The following is a 23,372-nucleotide window of genomic DNA, read 5'->3' on the forward strand; positions in this document are numbered from 1 at the left end:
AAACAATGGAGCAAAGGGCACCTTCTTTGGGGGCTGTAATTTGGACCCTGCAAATCCAATCCTTGCCAAACTTGGAAAGCAGGTAAACCAAACCACATTTTCCTGGTTTGTGCCCAACCCTAGTGGCTACTGGTTGTTCTTCAGTTATGGAACTCTCTTCCTCTAATCATCTTCCAAAGGCTACCAATGAACTTTGGGGAGCTTCTTTTTTTTAATTTTCTTGCACAAAAAATGCATGTGTGAAACTGAGGAAGTTATGAAAGTTAATATATGAAGTGTTAGATCTTCTGTGGACTTTAGTGAAATGTTATATTTTTCATCATAAAGAGTTGCAACCAGTACTTTTGACCCCTTTGGTGACAGATGAGCTCTTATTCCACTCAATCTGTAGAATGGACCCTTTACAGTAGAACCAAAAGTTATTGTATTCATTCATTGCTGCCTACACTATGAAATAATGATAACTTATAACCTAAATAATAATAAATAATAACCTGTAAATGCATGTTATTTTAGTAAACCTAGGTTTTCCTAGATATTAGGTAAAATCATGACTAATGTTTTGTCTTGTTTTTTCTGGGGGCTTTGTTCTTTTAATACTATAGCTCCTCAAATGTCAATTAACAATATGTTTTCTTATTCCTTGGCCATGCAGTTACACATTTAATAGGTGGGTATGAGAAGGCTACTGTTAATCATATAAGAAGCTTTATGCTTTTTTCTATTCCATCATCCATAGTTTTTCCTGGCCATAACCTTTTTCATGGTCAATCCTTCCCTTGCCATTCAATAATATTTCTGAGTTTCTATCACAATAAGAAGAACAATTGTTATTTCACCGAATGCTGCTTTAAAAAACATTGACATAGTCCATGTTTGATCAGTGTTTTGCCTCAGTGCTGTATGAGAATGAATTTTCCTTGCATTCTCACCCACTCAATAGCTAAATATCAGCAGAAGTCGATTGTTCCATGATTTTAAAAGGTGCTATTTGCTGACAAACTAACGTAAATTATATTAAAGTAGGACCACTTAAAAAATGTAAAGAGTACCTCATAAAACATCACTTCTGTATTCTCCTTTCTGCAGTGATGCTGACTTATGCTAAGATCAAGTGTGGTATCTGTGCTATATAAAATATTATCCAAATAACTTTTTTGAGCAAAATATTCCATCCTTTCTTAACATCTGTTCACTGGTGTTTTCAACCCTCTACAATGCTGTTCTGATGCCCTTCCCCCCTCCTTAGCTACTTCTTCTTGATCCTGCAACTGTGATCTGATTCAGCTGGGTACTGTATTGTAAATATGATGCCTCTGTGTAATTATATAGTCAATCAATATGGCTACCCAGCAATGTTATTAATACAATTTTATTTACAAAATTTATATCTTGCCTTTCTGCCTTTACAAAGGCCACCAAGGCAACTAACAATTTAAAACATACAAGATAAAATTACATTGTAAAACCATTAAAATATCCCTCCTTTTGCAGAAGCTATGCTGATTTTCCCTCAGCAGGCTTTGTTCCTCTAAGTACCTAATAATTCTATCTTTGATTACAGATTCTACCAATTTGCCTTGGACAGACGTTAGGCTAATGTCTGTAGTTTCTTGGATCCCCTCTGGACCCTTAAAAAAATGGTTTAGCATTTACACCATTCAGTGTAAGATTTACAACATTTTTGTTTGCCCTCACTGTTTCCATATAGCCAAATTTTACTGGTTCTCTGGCCCTCTTTATTTATTTGTGTATTTATTGTCTGTCTTTGTCACTGAGACTCAAGGCAGATTACACAGTGTAAATTGTAAATCAATGCAATCAATAGGATGAGCCATAATAGGACAGAGTTTACAGAAATCTGAAACAAAGCATAAGGTAACATGAATGTTAAACAATGCAGAAAATATATTGCTTTTGGAAAACAATGCAGTGAGGATAGGATTATACTTATGGGAAACCAATAATATATAATATACATAACAGTACAGTCCACAGTCCAAGTCCCTTTATAAAAGAACTTTCCTGAACCATTCCATTATAATATATCCTATTACCTTTATAAAAATGCCCTCCTGAGCAATTCTGTTTTACATAGTTTGTGAAATGACAAAAAATGTTGCCGTATTCCTGATTTCCACAGGCAGATCATGCCACAAGGTGGGGGGCACCACAGGTAATGCATGTGTACTGGCCATTGTTGATCTTGCCCATTTGCAGGGTGGCACCCCCAGAAGACCCTGCCCAGATGAGTGAAACATATATTGGCAGAACATTATGTCATATTGCTTGCTAGAGCCTGAATGACTTTTTAAAAAGGGCACCAAAACAGTGATGGATAAGGAGAACAATGGCTACAAAAAGGTATAAAAACAAGCATGCAATGGGAAGAAAGTAGGAGTGTTTCTGGGGTGCTTTTTAGGTCTCATTCCTTGGAAAGTCTGTGATTACAGCATCTTTCTATTATTGTTTCAACCTTCACATAGTAGATTAGATCTTCTTCATGGCCCCTGCAGATATCAAAGGGTGAGGTGGGGGGGCGTGGTGCTGAGCTGAACATGGCAGACACCTAATCCCAAAGCTTTCCTGAACTTCCCTCTGGGACCTCAAATAGCAATGCGAAAAGCAACCAAAATAACATGTCAAACAAAACACTAATGAGGAAAAAGCAGGAGAAGAACCTGGCAAAGGAAAAACCAGGCAAACTGTCATTTAAAGCAAAAAAACCGACCCAAAAGACGCTGGCCGCTTCAGATGCAATGAAAGAAAGCAAGAATGAGGATTATCAAACTGAAGACACATTACTACAACTGATTCAAGACACCATACAAACATCAATGAGAGATGTGGAGGACGCTTTGGTAGCGACTATGGAAGAGTAGGTATCGTATTATCAAGATTCGAGTTTATTAAAGGAGGGTGAATGGAGATTAAAAAATGAGGTGGATCTTGTTGTTGATCTAGATCGATCAAAGGCAAATCTTGGAGATCTCTCAACTCAGCAGAAGAAGTCTCAGGAGATCTCTTTTGCTGCCCACTCTGCTTTAATAAGAGACTTTCTTTCAACAAGTCTAATCTTTTTAAAATGTCTTGTTGATCATAAATCTGGAGAGATTGGAACTGATCTCTAATGTTATCGTCCAAGATGTTGGTTGCAGAAAAAACCTTATAGGTTCATTAAGAGGGTAAGATTTAGGTAACAGATTTAGGCTGTGGCAGAGTTATTTATTTTATTCGATTTATATCCCGCCCTACCCCACCGAGATGAGATGTTCACATTCAAGATGTCACAAGTTCTATCTGCAACTGTTAGAAAGTTATTCTGTTGGTCTAGATATTTCTTTCAATGAATCAGAGGTAGAATAATTTCATTCTTGAAGACACAAGTAGGGAAGATTCCTTTAGATGAAAGGTATTTTTTAGATCGCAACAAAAGCTGAGGAATCTGTGCTGACCTAAATGATAGTAGCACCCTCTGAGACTGGGAACTAGCATCAAAGAAATCTACCACATGAAGATCAATCTGGGTCATTTCCCCTGGGAATAAAGTTCTTAGATGTCTTTTGGATAGTTGCATACTGTTCCACAAAGGGCACCTCCCCTTGTGGTTGCAGATGGTTAAACAGATTTTGTTTGGGGTGAGGATAAGACTTTAATTTGTTACCTACTGTTGACTTTGTTACTTGCTTTGAAGAGGCAGTCTTGGGATAGATGTCCAAAAAGGGGCTTTTTGAGGATTCCAACTCACCCTGTTCCTGGAGTCTCTTTCCAAAGTAAGACAGCTGCTTACTGACATGATCAATTTTGCTGTGCAGCAATTTCAGTTGGTTATAAATGTGCTCAACTGTTATAGCAACAAGGCTGATCAGATCAGATGGATCATTAGAATTTTTTTACTCAGTGATGCTTAAAGGGCTCAGCACTGCCCCATCAGGCTTACTACTGTTATTAATTATAGGGTGAAGATCACCGACTTTTTGTTTAGCTAAAGCTGGTTCATTTAGAGCTAGTTTATTTAAATCATCATTGTAATTAGCCAGAATCTCAAAACGATTTGAGGTTGGAATTTGTACAGAGTAAAAATCTCCAATTCTCTTTTGCTTGGGAGGGGGGAGTAGAGGTTCCTCTTGGTCTCTTCTTCGCTTGGACACACCCATGTTAGTCTCAAGATATAATAGCAAATAGTAACTGCTTTAATTCCTTGGCTCAGGATGATAATAAACCATAGGGTTGCATCACAGAATAGAGTCTCTTTCAACCAGAGCAGAAAGTTAGCTTCTCAGGTTACATGCAATTACATGCTATTCCTCTGAGAGCACCAGCTGGGAAACGAGCCAGTAAATTCCTAGCAACCAGCTATTTATAAAACAGAGAGATAAAAGTCGGCCAGGGAGACTTGACTATGTTGCTGTTAAACTGATTCGAACAATTGGCAGCTTGAAAAGACAGAGAAGAGGTAAATGCTGTTTAAAAACTAATAAAACAACTTAGCGTTTTTGGAGCTTCAACGGCAGCTGCCTACATTCATCACTGAAAGATTTAATGCGCTACTTCAGCCCCTGACAACTCAGCTTAAGGACCTTACAGACGCACTGAATAAAACAGTGCAACAAGCAGATATAGCTTACAACATCAGTATGTCAAATCAAGATGACTGCATTCATATTCATGAAGAAATGCAACAACTCAAGGAAAAAATGATAGCCATGGACACTCAAATAAAGCAAGGTAACCTAAAATTCAGAGGGATCACAGAGGGGAGGAAAAGGACAAAGACATTACCAATTTTATGGAACTTTGGTTGGCCTCAGAACTGCAAAAAATAGAGGGAGCAGTTCCAGTAATTCTTAAAGCCTACAGATTCAGTGCTCCCAATGTACCCTCCAGAAAATGGCCGAGAGACATACTGGTGATGTTTTCAGATATCAGAGACAAATGCGTGGAGCTAAACTTCTCCTGCGAAAAAGGCTACCTTACATATAAAGGAGAGAAAATTTTCGTGTACCCGGACATACCAATGGAAGCACTGAAAATTCGAAAAACTCTCAAATCAGTCACAAAACAATTGCAGAAAGTGAGAATGAGATATCGATGGTCCATCTCTGGCAGTTTAACTGTGCGTTATCAAGGGCAACTCTACATGGCATATGATGATGAAAGCGGAGTCAAACTGTTAAAAAAAAAACTCCATCTCAACATTCCGTCAGAATATGCCCAAAAAACTACAAAGAGAAAGTTATCATTTAATAACACACCGCAGAAGAACAGTAAAATTCCGGTCCGACAGCCTATGCAGGACGCTTAAAGCTGGAACACTGTAATGTACTCTAATGCTTGCATCTCCTTTTTTTCTTTCTTTTTTTCTCTGCAGAATTATTTACTGTTACTGGCTCATTTATATGTCTTATAGTTCAAATACTATGCAAATGTTTCCTGGGGGGGGGGAACGGGCATGGTGGGGATAGTTAATTTAACGTTAGAAGGATAAAATAGGTCAAAGTGTTGTTATACTTAGACCAACTTGTTGACTTGGCAGTATTATTAAGTTATAGAAATAAGACGAACAAGAACGTATAGAATATTAAGAAGATAGAATCAGATAGTTTAAGTTAATTAGATATAGAATAAGAATATAGATATAAGTATACAATTTAGGACATAATATTTGGTAATAGATAAGATAGGGGATAGAATAGTATAGAATAGTTCAAGTTAATTAGTTATAGAATAGGAATATAGAGCTAAGCATAGCAGACAGGACATAGTATAAATTAGTAGGTTAATATTTATATTTGGAACTTTGTTTGATATTTAGGAATTAATGACTTTACAGTAGAATAAAAGTACAAGTTAAATTGTTATATTTGATGTGTTTTTATAATATATACTTCATAGCTGAACCTTTTCAAAAAAAAGAAAAACGAGTTAAGAGAGTATTTAAAACATTTTGACATTATAACGTAGCAAAAGAAGAAAAGTATATTATATATCATAAGAAAATACGTTCATCAGTAGAGTCAATTAAGGGGAGGGACGGTGGCTCAGTGGTAGAGCATCTGCTTGGGAAGCAGAAGGTCCCAGGTTCAATCCCTGGCATCTCCAAAAAAGGGTCCAGGCAAATAGGTGTGAAAAACCTCAGCTTGAGACCCTGGAGAGCCGCTGCCAGTCTGAGAAGACAAGACTGACTTTGATGGACCAAGGGTCTGATTCAGTATAAGGCAGCTTCATATGTTCTTCATATGTTCAATATGACTTCAGGATTCCAGGTAATTTCTCTAAATGTCCATGGGTTAAACAATAAGATAAAATAAAAGAGAATTTCAACTGTATTTACAAGGTATAAGCCAGAGATCACACAGCTACAAGAAACACACCTAAAGAAACAAGAAGGAAAAATATTACCATAAAAATGGCTTGATTCATACTACCATGCACCTGGCACCTCCAAGGCTAGAGGAGTGGCCATTTTATTCAGTAAGTGCATACAATTTGAGCTGCAACATCAAACCAGAGACCCACAGGGCAGATACTTATTTGTTAAAGGAAAATTGAATGGGGAGACAACAACTATTGGTTCCATTTACACCCCTAACTCCTCACAAATTCCATTCTTAACACAGGCGTTAAAGAGGCTACAAGAGTTTCAGGAAGGAGAAATTATACTCAGAGGAGACCTCAATTACATAATTCATAAGACTATGGATAGATCAGGGGGGAAAAAAAAGAAAAACACAGTAAGACTGCACACAGAACTCTATAATTTAATTCAACAATTTGCCTTATGCAACATATGGAGACATAAACATCAGTCAGAAAGAGATTATACATATTATCCAGCCCATTTTAAAACTCACACGAGAATTGGTTACTTGCTTTTATCACAATCATTGGTTAGCATTGGTTATATCTGCAGATATTGACATTAAACAATGGACTGACCACGCCACAGAGCTATGCCAACTAACAAATTTCACACAAAACAGAACACCCCCACACTGGTCTTTAAACGAATCAATATTATTAAGAGAAAGTGTACAACTGCAAATATCACAAGAGATACAAAATTTCTTTAAAACCAACAAAATAACAGACACTTCACAGCCCACAAGATGGGACGCATTTAAAGCCACTCTCGGTGGTCAAATAATCTCGATCTCTTCATATCTGAAAAAGGAGAGAATGTCACAAATTACTATGATTCAAAACAACATTAAGACCTTAGAAACACAACACAAGCATACAGGTCGCAATCATATTTATAAAAAACTTGGCAGAATGCAGATTATTAGAAACAATAGATAACATAAAAATACAAAAAGATTTACTATTTGTAAAACAACAACATTGGAAAAGATCACACAAAACGCTAAGGTACCTGGCATGGAAAGTTAAAGAAAAAAAGAGGACAAAACAAATTTTTGCAATTAAAGATCCAAGTGGTAAAGTGCAGGTAGATACAAAAAATATTATACAAAGCTTTACCACTTACTATACAAAGCTATATACCTCTAACCAACCCAATACTGATGCAATTAGAGAATATCTGACTACAAATAAAACTATCCCAAAACTGACTCCAGAGCATCAAAATTTGTTAGAAGCACAAATAACAAAAAAAAGAAGTAAGCAAAGTCAATGCATTGGTCACACAACACCAGGAGTAGACGGCTTCCCTATGGAATTTTTTAAGTTATTCAAACATAATTTAGTAGAATCAATAAAAGATCTATGTAATCAAATCTTAGAAGTTGGCATAATGCCCTCTTCATGGTCAGAAGCAAATATCATTGTCATTCCAAAGCCAAACAAAAATCACCTGGAAATATCAGCGTATAAACCAATTTCTTTAATAAACACAGACGCTAAGGTTTTTGCCAGATTAAAACAAATTTTGCCAAACTATATTAATGAAGACCAAATTGGTTTTGTGCTCCATAGAAACATGACAGACAGCATACGACGATTATTAAATATTATCCAACATTGTCAAAGCCAAAAAGCAGAAGCTACTATAATATCACTTGACCCAGAAAAAGCATTTGACAACGTGGAATTCAACTATTTACAACTTCTTTTAGACAGCATGGATTTTGGACCCAAATTTCAATTGGCAATCAGCGCTATATACAGAAATCCTACTGCAAAAAGAAAGATAAATAACCATATATCTACCCCCATCAATCTACAAAAAGGAACCCGACAAGGATGCCTGTTGTCGCCACTTTTGTTTAATTTAGCTTTAGAACCCTTAGCACATGACATTTGGAAAAACTCCACTATACAAGGCATACTAATTGGAAACAGAGAAATGAAAATTGGTCTCTACGCTGACGATATTATACTATCCCTAACTAATCTAATAAAATCTATTGAGGAATTACAATCTATTATTAGTAATTTTAGCAAAATTTCAGGACTTAAATTTAATCCGAACAAATCAGAAATATATCCAGTTAACCTCATGAACAATACAAAAATGCAAATTAATAAAATAACCAACTTCTCCTGGATTATAAAAACCATGTGATATCTGGGAATCCAAATCCCACTTAATTTACACCACTTATTTCATCATAATTTTTACCAATTGCATCAAGAAGTATGTAAACAATTAAAAGATTGGAACAGAATTTTTTTAACTTGACCCGATAGATATCATTTAATCAAGAACTTTATCCTTCCCAGGTACTTTTTTTCTTTTTCGATCGATCCCAACAAAGATTGCTCCGAAAGATCTCAAAAAATGGCAGCAAGAAATTAACAAATTTTCGTGGGCACAAAAAAATTAGAAGATTAACAACAAGAGGGGGTATAGGCTTTCCAGACCTAGCCTTTTATTACAAAGGTGCTAATCTAACACCAATAGCAAGAGCAATATAAGAAAACAGAGGAAAAGACTGGGAATACATAGAACATAGTGCTTTACTACCCAACAAAATTTCAGATGTACTATGGAACCAACAATTGATAAACAAAAATTTACTGAAACAAAATGTTTTCCTAAGTACATTTTTAAAAATATGGAATAACAGGAAAACTAAATTGGCCCCAAACGTATCTATTCTAGCATTGTTCATTAATCAAAACTGGTTTCCCACAGGCCAAGCAACAAATGAGTTCATTACATAGCGCAAGGCAGGTTTATTCCGACTCATTGATATTACAGCTAAAGGAAAAATCTTAACAAAGCAAAAACTAGAACAGAAATTAGGACACAAAATAATGTGGTACAGATACCTGCAATTACAACACCTGATAGAATCTGTGCAAATACAGCAAACAATGCAAAGACCATTAACTGAATTTGAAATTTATATTAAAAAACATTTAGGAGGTATAAAAGGAATGATGTCTAACATATACAGCATACTAATCAAATCTGCAGAAGAAAAAACTACCACCTACCAAAAACAATGGCACAAGGATTGCAAACAGGAATTCACACCAGAAGAATGGGAAGATATATGGACCTCAAAAGGTCTAACCTCTAGTATATTTAGTATAAGATATTAATCCATCAAAACATTAATGCGATGGTATCTCCCTACCAAAACAATGAATAAAATAAATAAAAAATACAAACCACTATGTCGCAAAAACTGTGGGGATCAGGCAGATTATATACAGTACATACATGGTGGTCTTGCAGAAAAATTCAAAGTTCTTAGCATAAAATTCATCATCAAATTATGGAAATCACAGGATGCAAATTTGATTTCATGCCTGAAAATATGCTATTAAACAAGGAAGTAACTAACATTCAGAATAAAGCTAAAGCAGAGTTACTCACAATACTTTTATCAACGGCAAGACATACCCTAGCAGCTAAATGGGTAGACCACTCCCTACCAACGTTACATCAATGGCACGAAAAAATATGGGATGGTTTTATAATGCAGAAAATAACTTACACATTGATTAACTCTATTGAAGAGCAATATCAAAGCAAATTTGTAGCAGTGTGGTATCCTTTAATAAATTACATGGCAGAACAAAACATTATACCGAAAAATCAGTATTATAACAGTTTAATATACTTTTAATGCAAGTATGTATGGGTTTAGTTATGAAAAGAGACAGCAGATTTAAAATGCAGACAGTTAAGCACTGTGAAATATATTAACAGTAAGCAAACCTTTTATTCACTAATAATATTGTTTGGTTTGGTTTGTTTTTTTCCTTTTTTGTAATATGATGGGATATGTTGAGATATACAACAAACTGGCAAAATATTGTATTTACTTTATATCCTAATATTATGTCTGTAAGTGAAAATATGTTAATAAAAGAATTTTATTTTTTTTAAAAAAGGGTGAGGTGGCAGGAGCATTTTATCTATGCCATGATGCTCACTACAAACAGAAAATCATCAATCATGAGAACACTGTAGGGGCTATAGGATTCTAAATATGTCATGGCATGATGGCAGATCCAATCCAGATCAAATAGGAATTACCATGGCATGTGGTTGTTCTCATATAGAATCCTACATTCTGTGTCAAATGTCAGGTGTTTCAGCACCTGGGAATGCAGATGTCATTCTCTTTGCTGGATAAGCATCCAACATTAAAAACATTAAAAAGAAACTTTATATACAATAAATCAATAAAATATATAAACAGTCATAACAGTAAAAAATACCAAGAAGAGGCCAGTAACAGTTATTGAGAGTCAAAACCGTCTTTACCCACTGGAAGAAGACAACAACAGAGGGTGACAAATTAACCTCCCTGGGGACAGAGTTACAAAGTTTTGGTACCATAACCAGGAAGGCATTTCTCTGCACATTAATGCACAGAAATGAAGGTATTTACTTAGCTATGGGGTGGACTTTTTAGAGATAAATTCTACATGTATAATTTTTTCAAAGCATAACTTTCATTTTAAACATTCAAGGCTTTGTATATTTTTGTAGCATAAATGTTATTATCCAATTTGCAGAGTAAAGAATGTTTTGCCTTCATCATCCACTGAAAATTTGACAGGCATGCCATAAAAATCATGGGAATGCATTGGTTATGGCAAGGAGCAAGAATGATGTGTGCATTGTATATGCTTTGCATGCACTACTCATGACAAATTCATTCTTCAACAGACAATATTTACTGGACTTTTATCTTTTTAGATGTTTGAAGGGATACGTCAACAGTAGTTTATCAGTATTTGATCTGAGTGAGCTTGGCATGGGATATTCAGGATACTGCAGGTATGCACACTTAATGACAAATTGCTGGCTGCTTGTGTTGCATTCAGATTGCTTTGATCAATGCAATGAATAGCATTATTTATCTAATCTAATGGGATCTTGCCCACAAAAGTGTATGCGACAACAAATCTGTTATTTTAAAGATATTTTGTTCTTGCTGAAATGGATTAGTATGGCTACTAGTGTGTTCAAAACTATAAATGGGAATGGGATGTTGAAAAGCCATCTTCCTGCAATGAACACAATTTAGATTTATTCATATTTTATAAATTGTTTTCATTAATTTATTTACTTGAGGCCAGGTTAACAGAGAAGAGATTGGCCGTGGCGTCATTAAATAAGTTGTTATAATGTGCCTCTCAAACAATGTGGGAAAGTTGAGAACTTGGTGTGTGGCCATTTTTAAGGCCATTGGAAACTATCTACCAAAATGATTTGTTATCTCTGTTTGCTGAGGCTCTTTGCAACATGGACCAGATTCATAACCTGGAAGACTGTTTATGAGTCAGGTCCTTATAGAGACTTTTAGCCTTTATCTAAATGGCATGAAAGAGGCTAGAACTGGAAAACTTAAAATGGCAATAGGCCCTTAACTTCAACTTGTTCAGCCAATGGCACTCTGCATCAAACCATGATTTTGTTTGCAGTTGAAATAGGAGTGGACCCACGGCACAGTGTAATTAGACTGCAATATATACATCAAGTGGAAGAATAGATCATGGCAGTCTCTGGTGTGAAATGATCTTATTTTTTCAGGACCCCAGTAGACACGGCATTGAGACAGGATATACCCCTGAAGGCCATATTTTGGTTCCACCTCAATGGCTTGAGTTTAGAAGCTGGTGTCAAATAAAGACGGGAAATAAAAATTGGGGAAGCTAAAAGAGGAAGCAAAAAGGCTTTGATACAAATTAAAAGAGGCAGATGATCACTTTCTAAAATCTCACCAATTTGAAAGAAGGATGTATAATCTAAATTAAAATACCAGGAAGTAATAAGCATAGAATCAATTAGACTAGCCTCTAGTCCTGAAGCAGACGATTTTGAAGATAGGTTGTTAGATTCATATCAGTTTCTACCTCTCTCAGAACAACAGCATATGCTTGCCAAACTTAATTTACTCAAAGCAATGCCAGTAGTGATTAAACATATTAAAATACAAAAAAAGTAATAATTAAAGATGTAGAACAAAGTAGGAGTCAAGGTCACCTTTAAGACCAACAAAGTTTTATTCAGAATATAAGCTTTTGTGTGCTCCAAGCACATGAAAGCTTACGTTCTGATTAAAACTTTGTTGATCTTAAAGGTACACTTGACTCCTACTTTGTTCTGCTGCTTCAGACCAACACGGCTGCCCACTTGGATATAATTAAAGATGATCAGTGTAGGAGAAAAAAAATTAACAAATCACAACAAAATTAAAATCTTTATTAGAGGCTCAGTGGCTGAAAGCCTCTTGAGAAAGGCAAGCTTTAATAACTCTCTGGAAAACACTCCAGTTCTTGGTGAAGCAATTGCACAGCCTCAAAGAAACTGCAGGACAGACTCCAGTGTTCATCACAGATTCCATCTCTTCCATAGGCACAGAGAACAATCTACATATCATAAATGGTGGCATCAGGGTTCATATAGGTCAAACACTATATATGGGTCTAAATTCAAGGTGTGGTTGATTTCGACTGTATTTACTACTCATTCCCACTTGAACATAATTAATATATACTGTTATGTTTTATTATAACCATTAGCATTCTATGATAAATTTGTTAGTCTGAAAGGTGCTACTGGAGTCTTTACTGTTTTTTTTTTTTCATTTTGATCGATGTCCATATACAGGATTCTGTTTTCTTCAAAAAGAAGATCAAATACAGAATGTCAGGCTTGAGTTTTACCAAATAATTTTGGATTTTTTATTACAGGTATAGAGATTACAGAGCACCTCCCTGGAGTTCAACGCCTTACGAGTTTACCTTGCAATTCTGGCATGTTCTAGCAGCTCGACTGGCCTTCATTATAGTATTTGAGGTTAGTTAGTTAATTTATTAATTAAAATAATTGTATTCTACCTTCCCCATTGTCTTAAAGTGGCTTACAAACTCAAAATTAAAATATACAATAACACCTACAAATAATCACCTACCACTGCAAAGTCCATGTTAGTGTGCAGCAGGGGACTGTTTATTTCCCCAGAATATAAAGTTTTCTTGGGATATGCACGTGACATGATTTGGACAATGGCCATCAATAGCATTCTCTCATGGCATCATATTTTGCTACAACCAAGATTTCATGTTCTGTGCAGGCATAAATAATCATTAATATTAGTGGCATTAATTTATATATAGTCCAAGAAACTGGCTCCAGGAAATGACTGACAGGATTATGTAGAATTCACTGCTGTCATTGGTGATGGAAAGGGCTAAGTGTCCAGCATCCTGACCCTGAGGAAAGTAGTGGAGAATTGAGTTGACTGGAAAAGAAAGATTCAGTTGAGTTCTATCCAGTACCACTGGTGCTTCACTGCTTCCCAAGGAAGAAGAGTTCAGGTAAATCCTGGCCTCAAAACAAACCTCAAGACCATTATATGGATGAAAGAAAGCTTGATTTCCTTAAACAAAGGCCTTTCCTTCCTTGACTAGGCCTACAGCTAGCATCTGCTGCCAGGGATAACTGGTGACTGGGATGAAAACTGGCTGCATTAATAAGGCTCCTCAGAGTGCTACAGCCTGACCCCAAAGGCATCAAGTGAGATGGCACTCAGAGCCATTAGAACTAAGGAATCTATTCCAGGCCCTTGCAATAGAAGCAGAGATAGAAAATGCTGCCAGGGGAAGTATCACAAACACAAAGAAGACAGAGGAAAGAGGACAGGGAGATATGAAGAAATGGCATGAGAAGGAAAAGGAAGGTATTGGTCATAGGTGGCTCCTTGCTGAGGGGTATGGAAAGTCATGTGTCCAGGCTGGCCCCTCTGGTCCAAGAGGTGAGTTGCTTACTAGGGGCAAAAATAAAAGATATTATAGGCGTTCCCAAAACTCATCAAACTGACAGAGCATTATCCATTTCTAATTTTCATGTGGGAATCAATGACATAGCCATAAACATGGCTCTTGGGAAGAAGTTGAAGAGAATGGGGGTGCAGATGGTATTCAATCCTTCCTGTGGAGGTGAACCACTGGAGGTGAACCACTGACTGTGTTGGTGGTGCCAGCAGGAGTGATTTGGATTCTGGAACCATGGGCCAGGTTTTCTGGATGACAGCCTACTAGTACACAATGGACTTCACTTGGCAAGGTCAGGGAAGAATGTGTTTGGCAGAAACCAGGGGAAATTCATCAAGAGGGCTTTAAATTGACACCACAGGGGGAAGGAGATGGCCAACCTAGGGATTTAAATGAAGGAGAACAAATGACAGAAGTCCACCTAGGAGGGCTGAATCTAATGGAGCCAAAGGTGCAGTGTTTCAGGTGTCTATGTACCAATGCCCAAAGCTTAAGCAATAAGAAGGAAGAGCTTGAGCTTCTATTGCAGACAGAGGGATATAATTTAGTAGGCATTACAGAGACTTGGTGGGATGATTCCTGTGACTGGAATGTAGTAGTGGATGGATATGAGTTGTTCAAGAAAAACCAAAAGGACCACATAGAAGGAAGAGTGGTGCTGTATGTGAGGAGAGAGTTTGTTTGTCAGGAAATATTGGAAAAGGAGGGCAACAGCCCAGTGGAAAGTATCTGGATGAGGGTAAGGGGAGGAAGGACAAACAGTATTGTGGTTGTAGTCTGCTACAGAGGAGGTGGATGCTGCCCTCCTTGAACAGCTTGAGTATTCAAACAACATGACCTGGTAGTTATGGGTGATTTCAGCTTCCCTGATGTGTGCTGGGAGACAAACTCTGAAAAGCATCTACAGTCATGCGCATTTGTGTCCTGTCTGGCCAACAACCTCCTTCATCAAATAGTGGCAGAAGCTATGAGGGGCTCAGCCATACTCAACTTAATATTGACTAACAGGCAAAAGATGGTAGATAGGGTGAAGGTGGTGGGGACTTTAGGGGTAAGTGGCCATGCCCTGCTTTTGCTGTGGGTGACCAAGGAAGTCCATGAGTATATTAGATTTCAGTAGAGAAGACATTAATAAATTCAGAGGCAAGACTGCTGGAAGGGAAAGGAGCAAGTGAGGGGTGGGCTCTCCTAAAACAAGAGCTCTTGCAAGCTCAAGCCATTGCTATTCCAACAATAAGGAAACATGGTAGGGAATTCAAGAAACCAATGTGGGTGAACAGAGAACTTTGTGATGTGGTAAGGGAGGAAAAGAAAATGTTTGAGAATGGAACCAAGGACATAGCTCTAAAAAAAAAGTGTCTGTGGCAGATGTGTCAAACATATGGCCCACGGGCCAGAATTGACCCTCCAAGGTCTTTAATCCAGCCTATGGATAGACTATGGATGATCCCCCTTCCCCATTAAGGATTCACTCAATTATTGTTGGGGTCAGCAGCACAATGCGCACCTCCGCTAGACTGGCATTTTCCTGGTGGCTGTGTGTTATGTATTGCATCCAAGCCTTCGGCTATAACACAGCGACCGCTACAGAGGCGACCAGGGGAAACCCACTGGTCCCCGGATGTAGCTTGCTAAGACGCTCCACCTATCAAGATCTGTGGCAGGAAGTTTAATTGGACAGGATTGGACCTGGCCAGATGGAGGGTTGTTCCGGGGCATGTATATATTTGGGACCCGGACCACGTTTCGCCCTCCTGTGATGTACCAGCTAATAAAGTATGTTGTCTTCAACACATCTCGTCACTGAGTACATTACACTGTGATTAGCTACTTCCTCTTTTCCCATGCAAATCCCATCCCTTCATTACTTGGGTCCTCCTCCCTTTGCCTTTGTTCGAGTCTGGTGACACTTTAAGACTGAGGTTTGATTCAAATAAGAGCTGGGTCTGCTCCCTCCTGTCTTCCTCCCCACCCCTTGTGGGTCTGTGTGTAATTCAAGCAAAGTTTGAGTCCAGAGGCACCCAAAGACCATTGAGGAGATTTGCTTCAAGATAAGAGCTGGATCTGCTTCCTCCTGCCTTCCTTCTCCTCCCACATCGGATCTCTGTGTAATTCCAGCAAAGTTTGAGTCAGGTGGCACCTGAAGACCCAGGAAGTTTGCTTCAAGATAAGAGCTTGATTTACTTCCTCCTGCCTTCCCTCTCTCTGAGGCCCGGTGCTAGGGGTGCCTGCTCCCGTACACCGGACTGCAATCCTTCGCTTCCCACCCCATCTTAGCACGCACAAGGTGCGTGCACCAGTGACACAACAATGACATCACTGTCACCCCCCCCTTTGCCGAGGACTCCCGAGCCTTAGGAGACCCCGGCAGAGTCTGAAATGGCAGCAGGGTCCGCCCCCCTCCAGGAGCCCTCTATGCAAATGGGGCAGGTAAAAGAGCCAGCGCAGGGCCTCCTCCTCACTCTTGAGCTGCCTTTCTTGCAAGGGAGCCAGTCTGAGAGCGAAACCAAGCCGCCTCTTTCCTTCACCTGAATGTCGGGCGGGAGAAGGAGTTGGCGCAGCTGAACCTCCTCTTCACTCTCGGACTGCCGTTCCTGCAGGGGAGCCAGCCCGAGAGCAAAGCCGAGCCCTCTTTCCTCTACCCAAGTCTCAGGTGGGGGAAGGAGCTGGCGCTGGGTGTCCTCTTCACTCTCGGACTGCCTTTCCTGCAGGGGAGCCAGCCCAAGAGTGAAGCCAAGCTTTCTTCCCTCTGCCTGAGTCTCCAACGGGGGAAAGAGCTGGCGCAGGGGCTTGTCCTCACTCTCGGGCTGTCTTCCCTGCAGGAGAGGCAGCCTGGAAGCGAGGCCAAACTGCCTCTTTCCTCCGCCCGAGTTTCAGGTGGGGGGAAGAGGCAGAGCTGTGCCAGCTTGCGTGTGGGGAACACCCAAGGCAGCCACCAACATGGCTTACTCCCACACGCCGGGCCTGCTCTCTCCTCCACCCCTGTATCTCTGTGTGATTGAAGCAAAGTTTGAATCTGGTGGCATTTAAAGATGCAAGGTTTGCTTCAAAGTATGAGCTTTCCTGTGCCTTGCAAGTGTGTGTGTGTGTGTGTGTGTGTGTGTTCTGTTGAGCTCCTTATGCTGCAGTTCTCCCAGGTGCACTGGGTCTCTCTCCCCCTCCCCTCAGTCTTCCCTCAGCCTAGCTCTGGAGGGAGCCTCTGTGTCCGTGTAGAGCAAAACCAGTATTTGCCCAGACCAAGTTTGCCCAGCACATTTTCTTTTGTAGACTTGGGATTCTGAACCTAAGCCTCCCAAATAGTAGGGTCATACTGACCACTATACATTGCTGTCTTTCTGTTATTGCACTGCCTTATAGGAGTAGTAATTTGTCTGGGGGGAAACTATAGTTTTGCAGACAAGCACTCCAGTTTAGTAGACTCCCCACTCCAGGCAGCATAGGGACACTGAAAACAAAATGTTGCAATAGTGTTAATGTTTTAAGCATGAATTAAAAGTAAAAAAGCAGGAGTTAAGGGGTGGGGGTGGGGAGAGGTATTTTGAATTTGTGCAGGGGGTTGGACTAGAATCCTGGAGGTCTCTTGCAATGCTATAATTCTATAATATATTTGTGTTTGTCTGTGCCCTTTATAAAGTTTATATCTCTGCTACCTGGCATTATATGGCCCGGCCAAACAAGGTCTCATGTCAGATATGGTCCTCCTATCAAATGAGTTCGACACTCCTGATCTATGGGTTGCTAGGCATTTTAGGCCAGCCATCAGAGAGGCCAAAGCTCATGGTGAGCTAAAGATGGCCAGGGAGTCTCACTAAAAAAAGAAAATCTTCTTCAGATATGTGAGGAACAAACATAAGATAAAATTCATTCAGTGAAGTTCCAGACCCTTGCAGTTCTAATGCTCTTTCAGTTTCTTCCCAGCAGGACCCTCTAATCAATTCTGAAGCCTCTAATGAGATCCTGGGGAGAAATGCTACCACAAACAAGACATCAGAGACCCTAGCTTTGCTAGCATCCCAAACTCTTTTAATCTCAGGAACTCTGTAGAAAATATTTGAAAAGATCAACCTGATCTCAGGGCAGATTGGTACGCACTTAACCAAATCAAGTGGAAAGGACTGTTCAGATAAAAGAGGTGATGGGCCCACTGTTGTGTAAAATTGGAGAAACTCTGACAGAGGAAAGAGAGAAAGCAGAAAGGCTTAATGTTTATTTTGCCTCAATTTTTTCCCCTGAATAAGAGAACAGCCTCATCTAGAGATGGACGTAAGCAAGGGTTGGCATCTAGGCTGCTGGTTGACATGGACAGAGAAGAAGCTAAGAAGCACCTGACTGCATTGAAAGAGTACAAATCACTTGGGCCAGATGGGATGCACCACGGAGTGCTCAAATAACTTTCTAGAGCAGGGTTTCCCAAACTTTTTTCCCCCCATAGCCTGGTTATTTTTACACTTCTCCTTCGTGGCCCACTGAAATTTGGCTGTGGAGCCAGGAGACTTTGGGGTGGAGCCGGGAGCCAGGAATTATGTCATTTCCTGTGGTGTCACTTCCAGGTCAAGAGTCAAGTGATGTCACTTCCAGGGCACACTGAACCAAAACTCCACCCTTTCCTGTGATGTCACTTCCAGGGCACTCCCCCAAACCTGCATCTTCTTCTGAAGTAACTTCCTTTTCAGAAAAATCTCTCTGATACTCGTGCGGAGCCAAAATAGGGGTGGAAAGTGGACAGTCTGCAGCTTTTTCATACATTCCCAGGATCCTCTCTTTCCACCCCCACACCTGCATGCTCCTTTCTGTTTGTGTGTTCTTCTCCAGATTGCAAGCACTCCTAATGCCCGTGTTCAATTGCCTGCACCACCTATACACCCCTTCCTCAATAGCACTAGCCAGTGTATACAGTTGGGAGTGCTGTTGCCATTGCCATCAGGAATGCCAGCACTGTGCACCACCCATACTGGGTCCTGGCTGCTGCTCTACCTCAAAATATGCTGACACATTTAGTAGGCCCTTCCTTCAGCTGCTGCTACAGGAACCCTGCCTCAAGCTACAACCAAGCTTGCTTGGTTTCAAGAAAATCTTTTGACAGCTATTTTTCATACTTTTCCTTGGCTGAAACACTGGGAAATTGCTGTGAAAGGTAGCAGAGAATTGTACTGCAATTAGTGAATTAATATCAAGTTATATGAAGTTTATATAAGCTTTTCTGCAGTTATCCAAAAAAAGGATATTTATGAGGGGCTTGTAGCTTTTTACTGGCTATGTTTTCCATGCCTTTAAAGTAACCTGTTGTGCAGATATTTACCCAGTGAACTTCTTTCATTCTTTTTAATATCTACAGGAGGAGTTTGATTTTGGTGTCAGGTAGCTGTTAAAAGCAAGACCAGTAAAATGGTGCCAAGTTTATAGTACCATCACTTCCAGTGCTGTTGAGATATACAGCAGTAATCTCCAGTAATCTCTTTCTGCCCCACACCTCTCACTCTCACTCACACAGAAATCTCATAGAAAGGCCAGCTGGCTACATCTGGGGGTGCCAACTTTTCATTGGCAGACCTCCTATGTGTGCAACCACAGTATGATGAACAGAAAAGTTTAATCCAGTAAAAATTAAAGGAAGGAAGGAAGGAAGGAAGGAAGGAAGGAAGGAGAGAGAGAAAGAAAGAAAGAAAGAAAGAAAGAAAGAAAGAAAGAAAGAAAGAAAGAAAGAAAGAAAGAAAGAGAATGAAATGGAAGGAAAGAAAAGGAAAAGAAAAGAAAAAAAGAACATAAGAACATAAAAGAAGCCATGTTGGATCAGGCCAGTGGACCATCCAGTCCAAAATTCTCTCACCCAATGCCCAAAAAGCACCAGATTGTCCACCAGTGGGGCCAGGGCCCTAGAAGCCCTCCACTGCTGCGCCTGCTTCCCCCTGCCCAGCACCAAGAATACAAACAGAGCATCACTTGCAGGGGAAGAAAGAAAGAAGGGGGACAAAGAAAAAAAAGCATTATTCACCATCAGATGACCCCAGCCAGCAACAATTCTGCCCAGGGATTGTTTGGTAACAACAACAAAAATAGCTACTGGAATGCCCACTTCCCACCCCTCCCAGCTGAAAAAAACATCCCCCCTCCTTCTTTGCCACCCAGGCTTCCCAGGAAAATCTCCCCAAAAGAACATACTGCAAGGTGCATGAAAGCTCATACCTTGAAGAACACTTTGTGGGTCTAAAGTGCCAGTGGACTCTAGTTTTTCTCTCAAACACTGGGAGGGGGGAGAAGGAAGGAGGGGCAGCCCAGCTCCTCTCTGCACAACAGAGAGATGGGGGAAGGAAGGAAAATGGAGCTCAGGCTTTGCAGTCTGTGTCAGTCTTCAAGGCTAGCTTTTCTCTGCATGAGATGGAGGAAGGAAGGAAGCCAAATGGAGCTCAGGCTTTGTAGTCAATGTCAGTCTTCAAGGCTAGCTTTTCTCTGCACAACAGAGAGACGTTGAGGGATGTAAGGAAACCAAACAGAGCTCAGGGTTTGCAGCCTGTGTCAGTGTTCAAGGCTAGCTTTTCTCTGCACAACAGAGAAATGGGGGAAGGAAGCCAAATGGAGTTCAGGCTTTGCAACCTGTGTCAGTCTTCAAGGCTAGCTTTTCTCTGCACAACAGAGAGATGGGGAAAGGAAGGAACCAAAGCAGAGCTCGTGCTTTGCTGGGGGTATGTCTAGCTTTGGTTTTTCTTGTGACACGGTATTGTGGCTTCTGGGTTGCAACCCTGCGAATGGGAAACACAGTTCTAGAGAGCTTGCAGAGCCTTTGTCCATCATCTTCCAGACCTCTTCAAGGACAGGAGACATGCCACAAGTCTAGAGGAGGGCAGATGTTATTCCAGTATTCAAAAAAAGGGAGGAGGGGTGACCCAGGAAACTACAGGTCAGTCAGTCTTACTTCTGTCTCATGGAAGATACTGGAACAGATTTTAAAGGGATCAGTCTGCAAGCACCTAAAGGACAACTTGGTAGTCCAGGGAAGTCATCCTCAACATGTCCTGCCAGAACAACCTCATTTCCTTCTTTGATCAGTTAATGAGGTTACTGGATCAAGTGAATGCTGTTGGTGTTGTTTACCTGGATTTCAGTAAAGCTTTTGACAGCATTCCCCATTATGTTCTTATGGGTAAACTAGAGGACTGTGGACTGGGCTCTAGAATAGTTAGGTGAATTGGGAATTATTGGAGAACTGCGCTCAAAGAGTAGTTATCAATGATGTTTCATCTGAATGGAGGGAGGTATCCAGTGGGATGCCACAGGGCTCGGTTCTGGGTCTGGTACTCTTCAATATTTTTAGAAATGATCTGAATGTAGAGGGGCTGCTCATTCAATTTGCAGATGGCACCAAATTGGGAGGAGCAGAGAACTCCAGGTACTGGATCAACAAAAATTCAGAGAAAATCTTACATAGTCAGTGAATGACTTTTTAAAGATAATAGTATAGCAATCTAAATAGTTTCAGATTGGTTTAAGCATTAACATTATTCTTGTTTTCTCTCTTTTTTCACAGCACCTTGTTTTTGGAATAAAATCTTTCATTGCCTACTTAATCCCAGACATGCCCAAAGACTTGTGTGACAGAATGCGGAGGGAGAAATATTTAGTTCAGGAAATGATGTATGAGGCTGAATTAGAGCATTTGCAGAGAGAAAGGAAAAAGAACTGCAAACAGTATCACCATGAATGGCCTTAGCTGATATTGAATAGCAGTCACAACTTTCTCATCAGTACTGGCTCCTCTGAGTACAGACTGAAGATGGGAATCTGGCATTGAGTCAAAGGATTTAAGCCTTGTATATATGCTGCTACTGGGAAACAAATGATCAAGCTTTGCTGTGAACTGGTAAAATCATGTTAACCGTACAGAGAAGTCGCATCGTTATGCTGAAGATGGATTACTGAGGATTGAATGCTGACTCAGCAGAAGTGGATTCATTCAGCAAAAGTATAATAAAATACAAAGAACTTGTGAAAGGCATCTACAGCATTAAGAGAAAACAAAATCAATCAATTGTAAAACTTTCATAATAAGGGCATGATTTAAAAAAAAAAAAAACGATGTGTTTATCCACTACTACTGCAGCTTTTAATTGCTCAAATGAATTTGTATAGCCAATGGAAAATATGAAGTGAAATTAATTGTTGCCTTTGTGGCCTCTTAATGCTCTAACAGTACTGCAGGCTTCCTGTTTTGTCAGGTCTGTCCTAGTCTCTTGCTGAGATTGTGGATGTGGCTTTGCCCTTTAAAAGGGATGTCAGCCTATTTGATATTTACTATGCAGTTTGATGTTTGCACATCACTTCTTGTTTGTCTTTAAAAGAATATATATATATATTTCTCTAAATACAAAGAAAAAGCAGTTCTACTTAAGGGAGGGCTCCAGAGATCTTCCATATCTGGAAATTGGTTTCTGCATGCAGAAGAGCTTTTTCCCCTCATACAAGAACCTTGTATGAATCATAAGGAAAATCACATTGGATCCAGAGTATATTGTCTGCATGCAGAAGTCTTTGTCACATAATTAAATATGCACACATTTTACAGCTTATACATGGAACTGCACAGGCAGATAACTTTTTTTTTTCTTTCTGTTGGTAGTCCTCTGGATGCTGGCTTATACCACTATGCTGCTTTTTATTGCAGCTCTCTTCGGAAGAACAACCCGGTTTTCCCAGTGACTGATATTCAGTGTGCATCTCATACCACCACAGTGAACAGTCCTATCTATGCTCTAATGTAGCATGCAGAATTGTGTCAATTTTCTGTTTGAGCTACCTGAATATTTACATATTCCAGGGGGGGAAATCAACTTGAAATGTCATATTGCATTGCAAATAATTTCATCCTAAGAAATCAATTTTGTTAATTGCTCTATGCAAGCACCTGTTCATGCAGAATATAAAGTATAACTTGCTTGCTTGAGAACTGTGGAACAGGTCTGTAAAATCATTCTTTTCTATAAAATCAAAGCTTGGCAATAGGTGTATAAATAGTGTTTGATTATTCTCCACATTTAGGCCTTTTAAAATGTATTCAGTACATGTTCTTATAGCAACTTGAACTTTGATTCTCACATCCCTTCAAAAGAGAATAGCAACCTTTATGATTTTGTGATGATATTACTAACTATAATTTTTTTATGAATACTTCA

General features: G+C 39.5%; 1 protein-coding gene across 2 annotated transcripts in view; it reads left to right on the forward strand.

The window, feature by feature from the left end:
* The window catches only part of ANO3 (anoctamin 3), a 328,242-nt gene extending 305,552 nt beyond the window's left edge, over positions 1–22,690 (forward strand). For both annotated transcript variants that reach the window (XM_060262282.1, XM_060262283.1), the window contains 3 exons: positions 11,126–11,206; positions 13,126–13,231; positions 21,731–22,690. In XM_060262282.1, the coding sequence (XP_060118265.1) occupies positions 11,126–11,206; positions 13,126–13,231; positions 21,731–21,913 (370 nt within the window). In that variant the 3' untranslated portion in view covers positions 21,914–22,690. The remainder of the gene's footprint in view (positions 1–11,125; positions 11,207–13,125; positions 13,232–21,730) is intronic.
* The last annotated feature ends 682 nt before the right edge of the window (positions 22,691–23,372 follow it).

Source organism: Heteronotia binoei, chromosome 21 (genome assembly GCF_032191835.1).
Source record: "Heteronotia binoei isolate CCM8104 ecotype False Entrance Well chromosome 21, APGP_CSIRO_Hbin_v1, whole genome shotgun sequence".
NCBI lineage: Eukaryota > Metazoa > Chordata > Lepidosauria > Squamata > Gekkonidae > Heteronotia > Heteronotia binoei.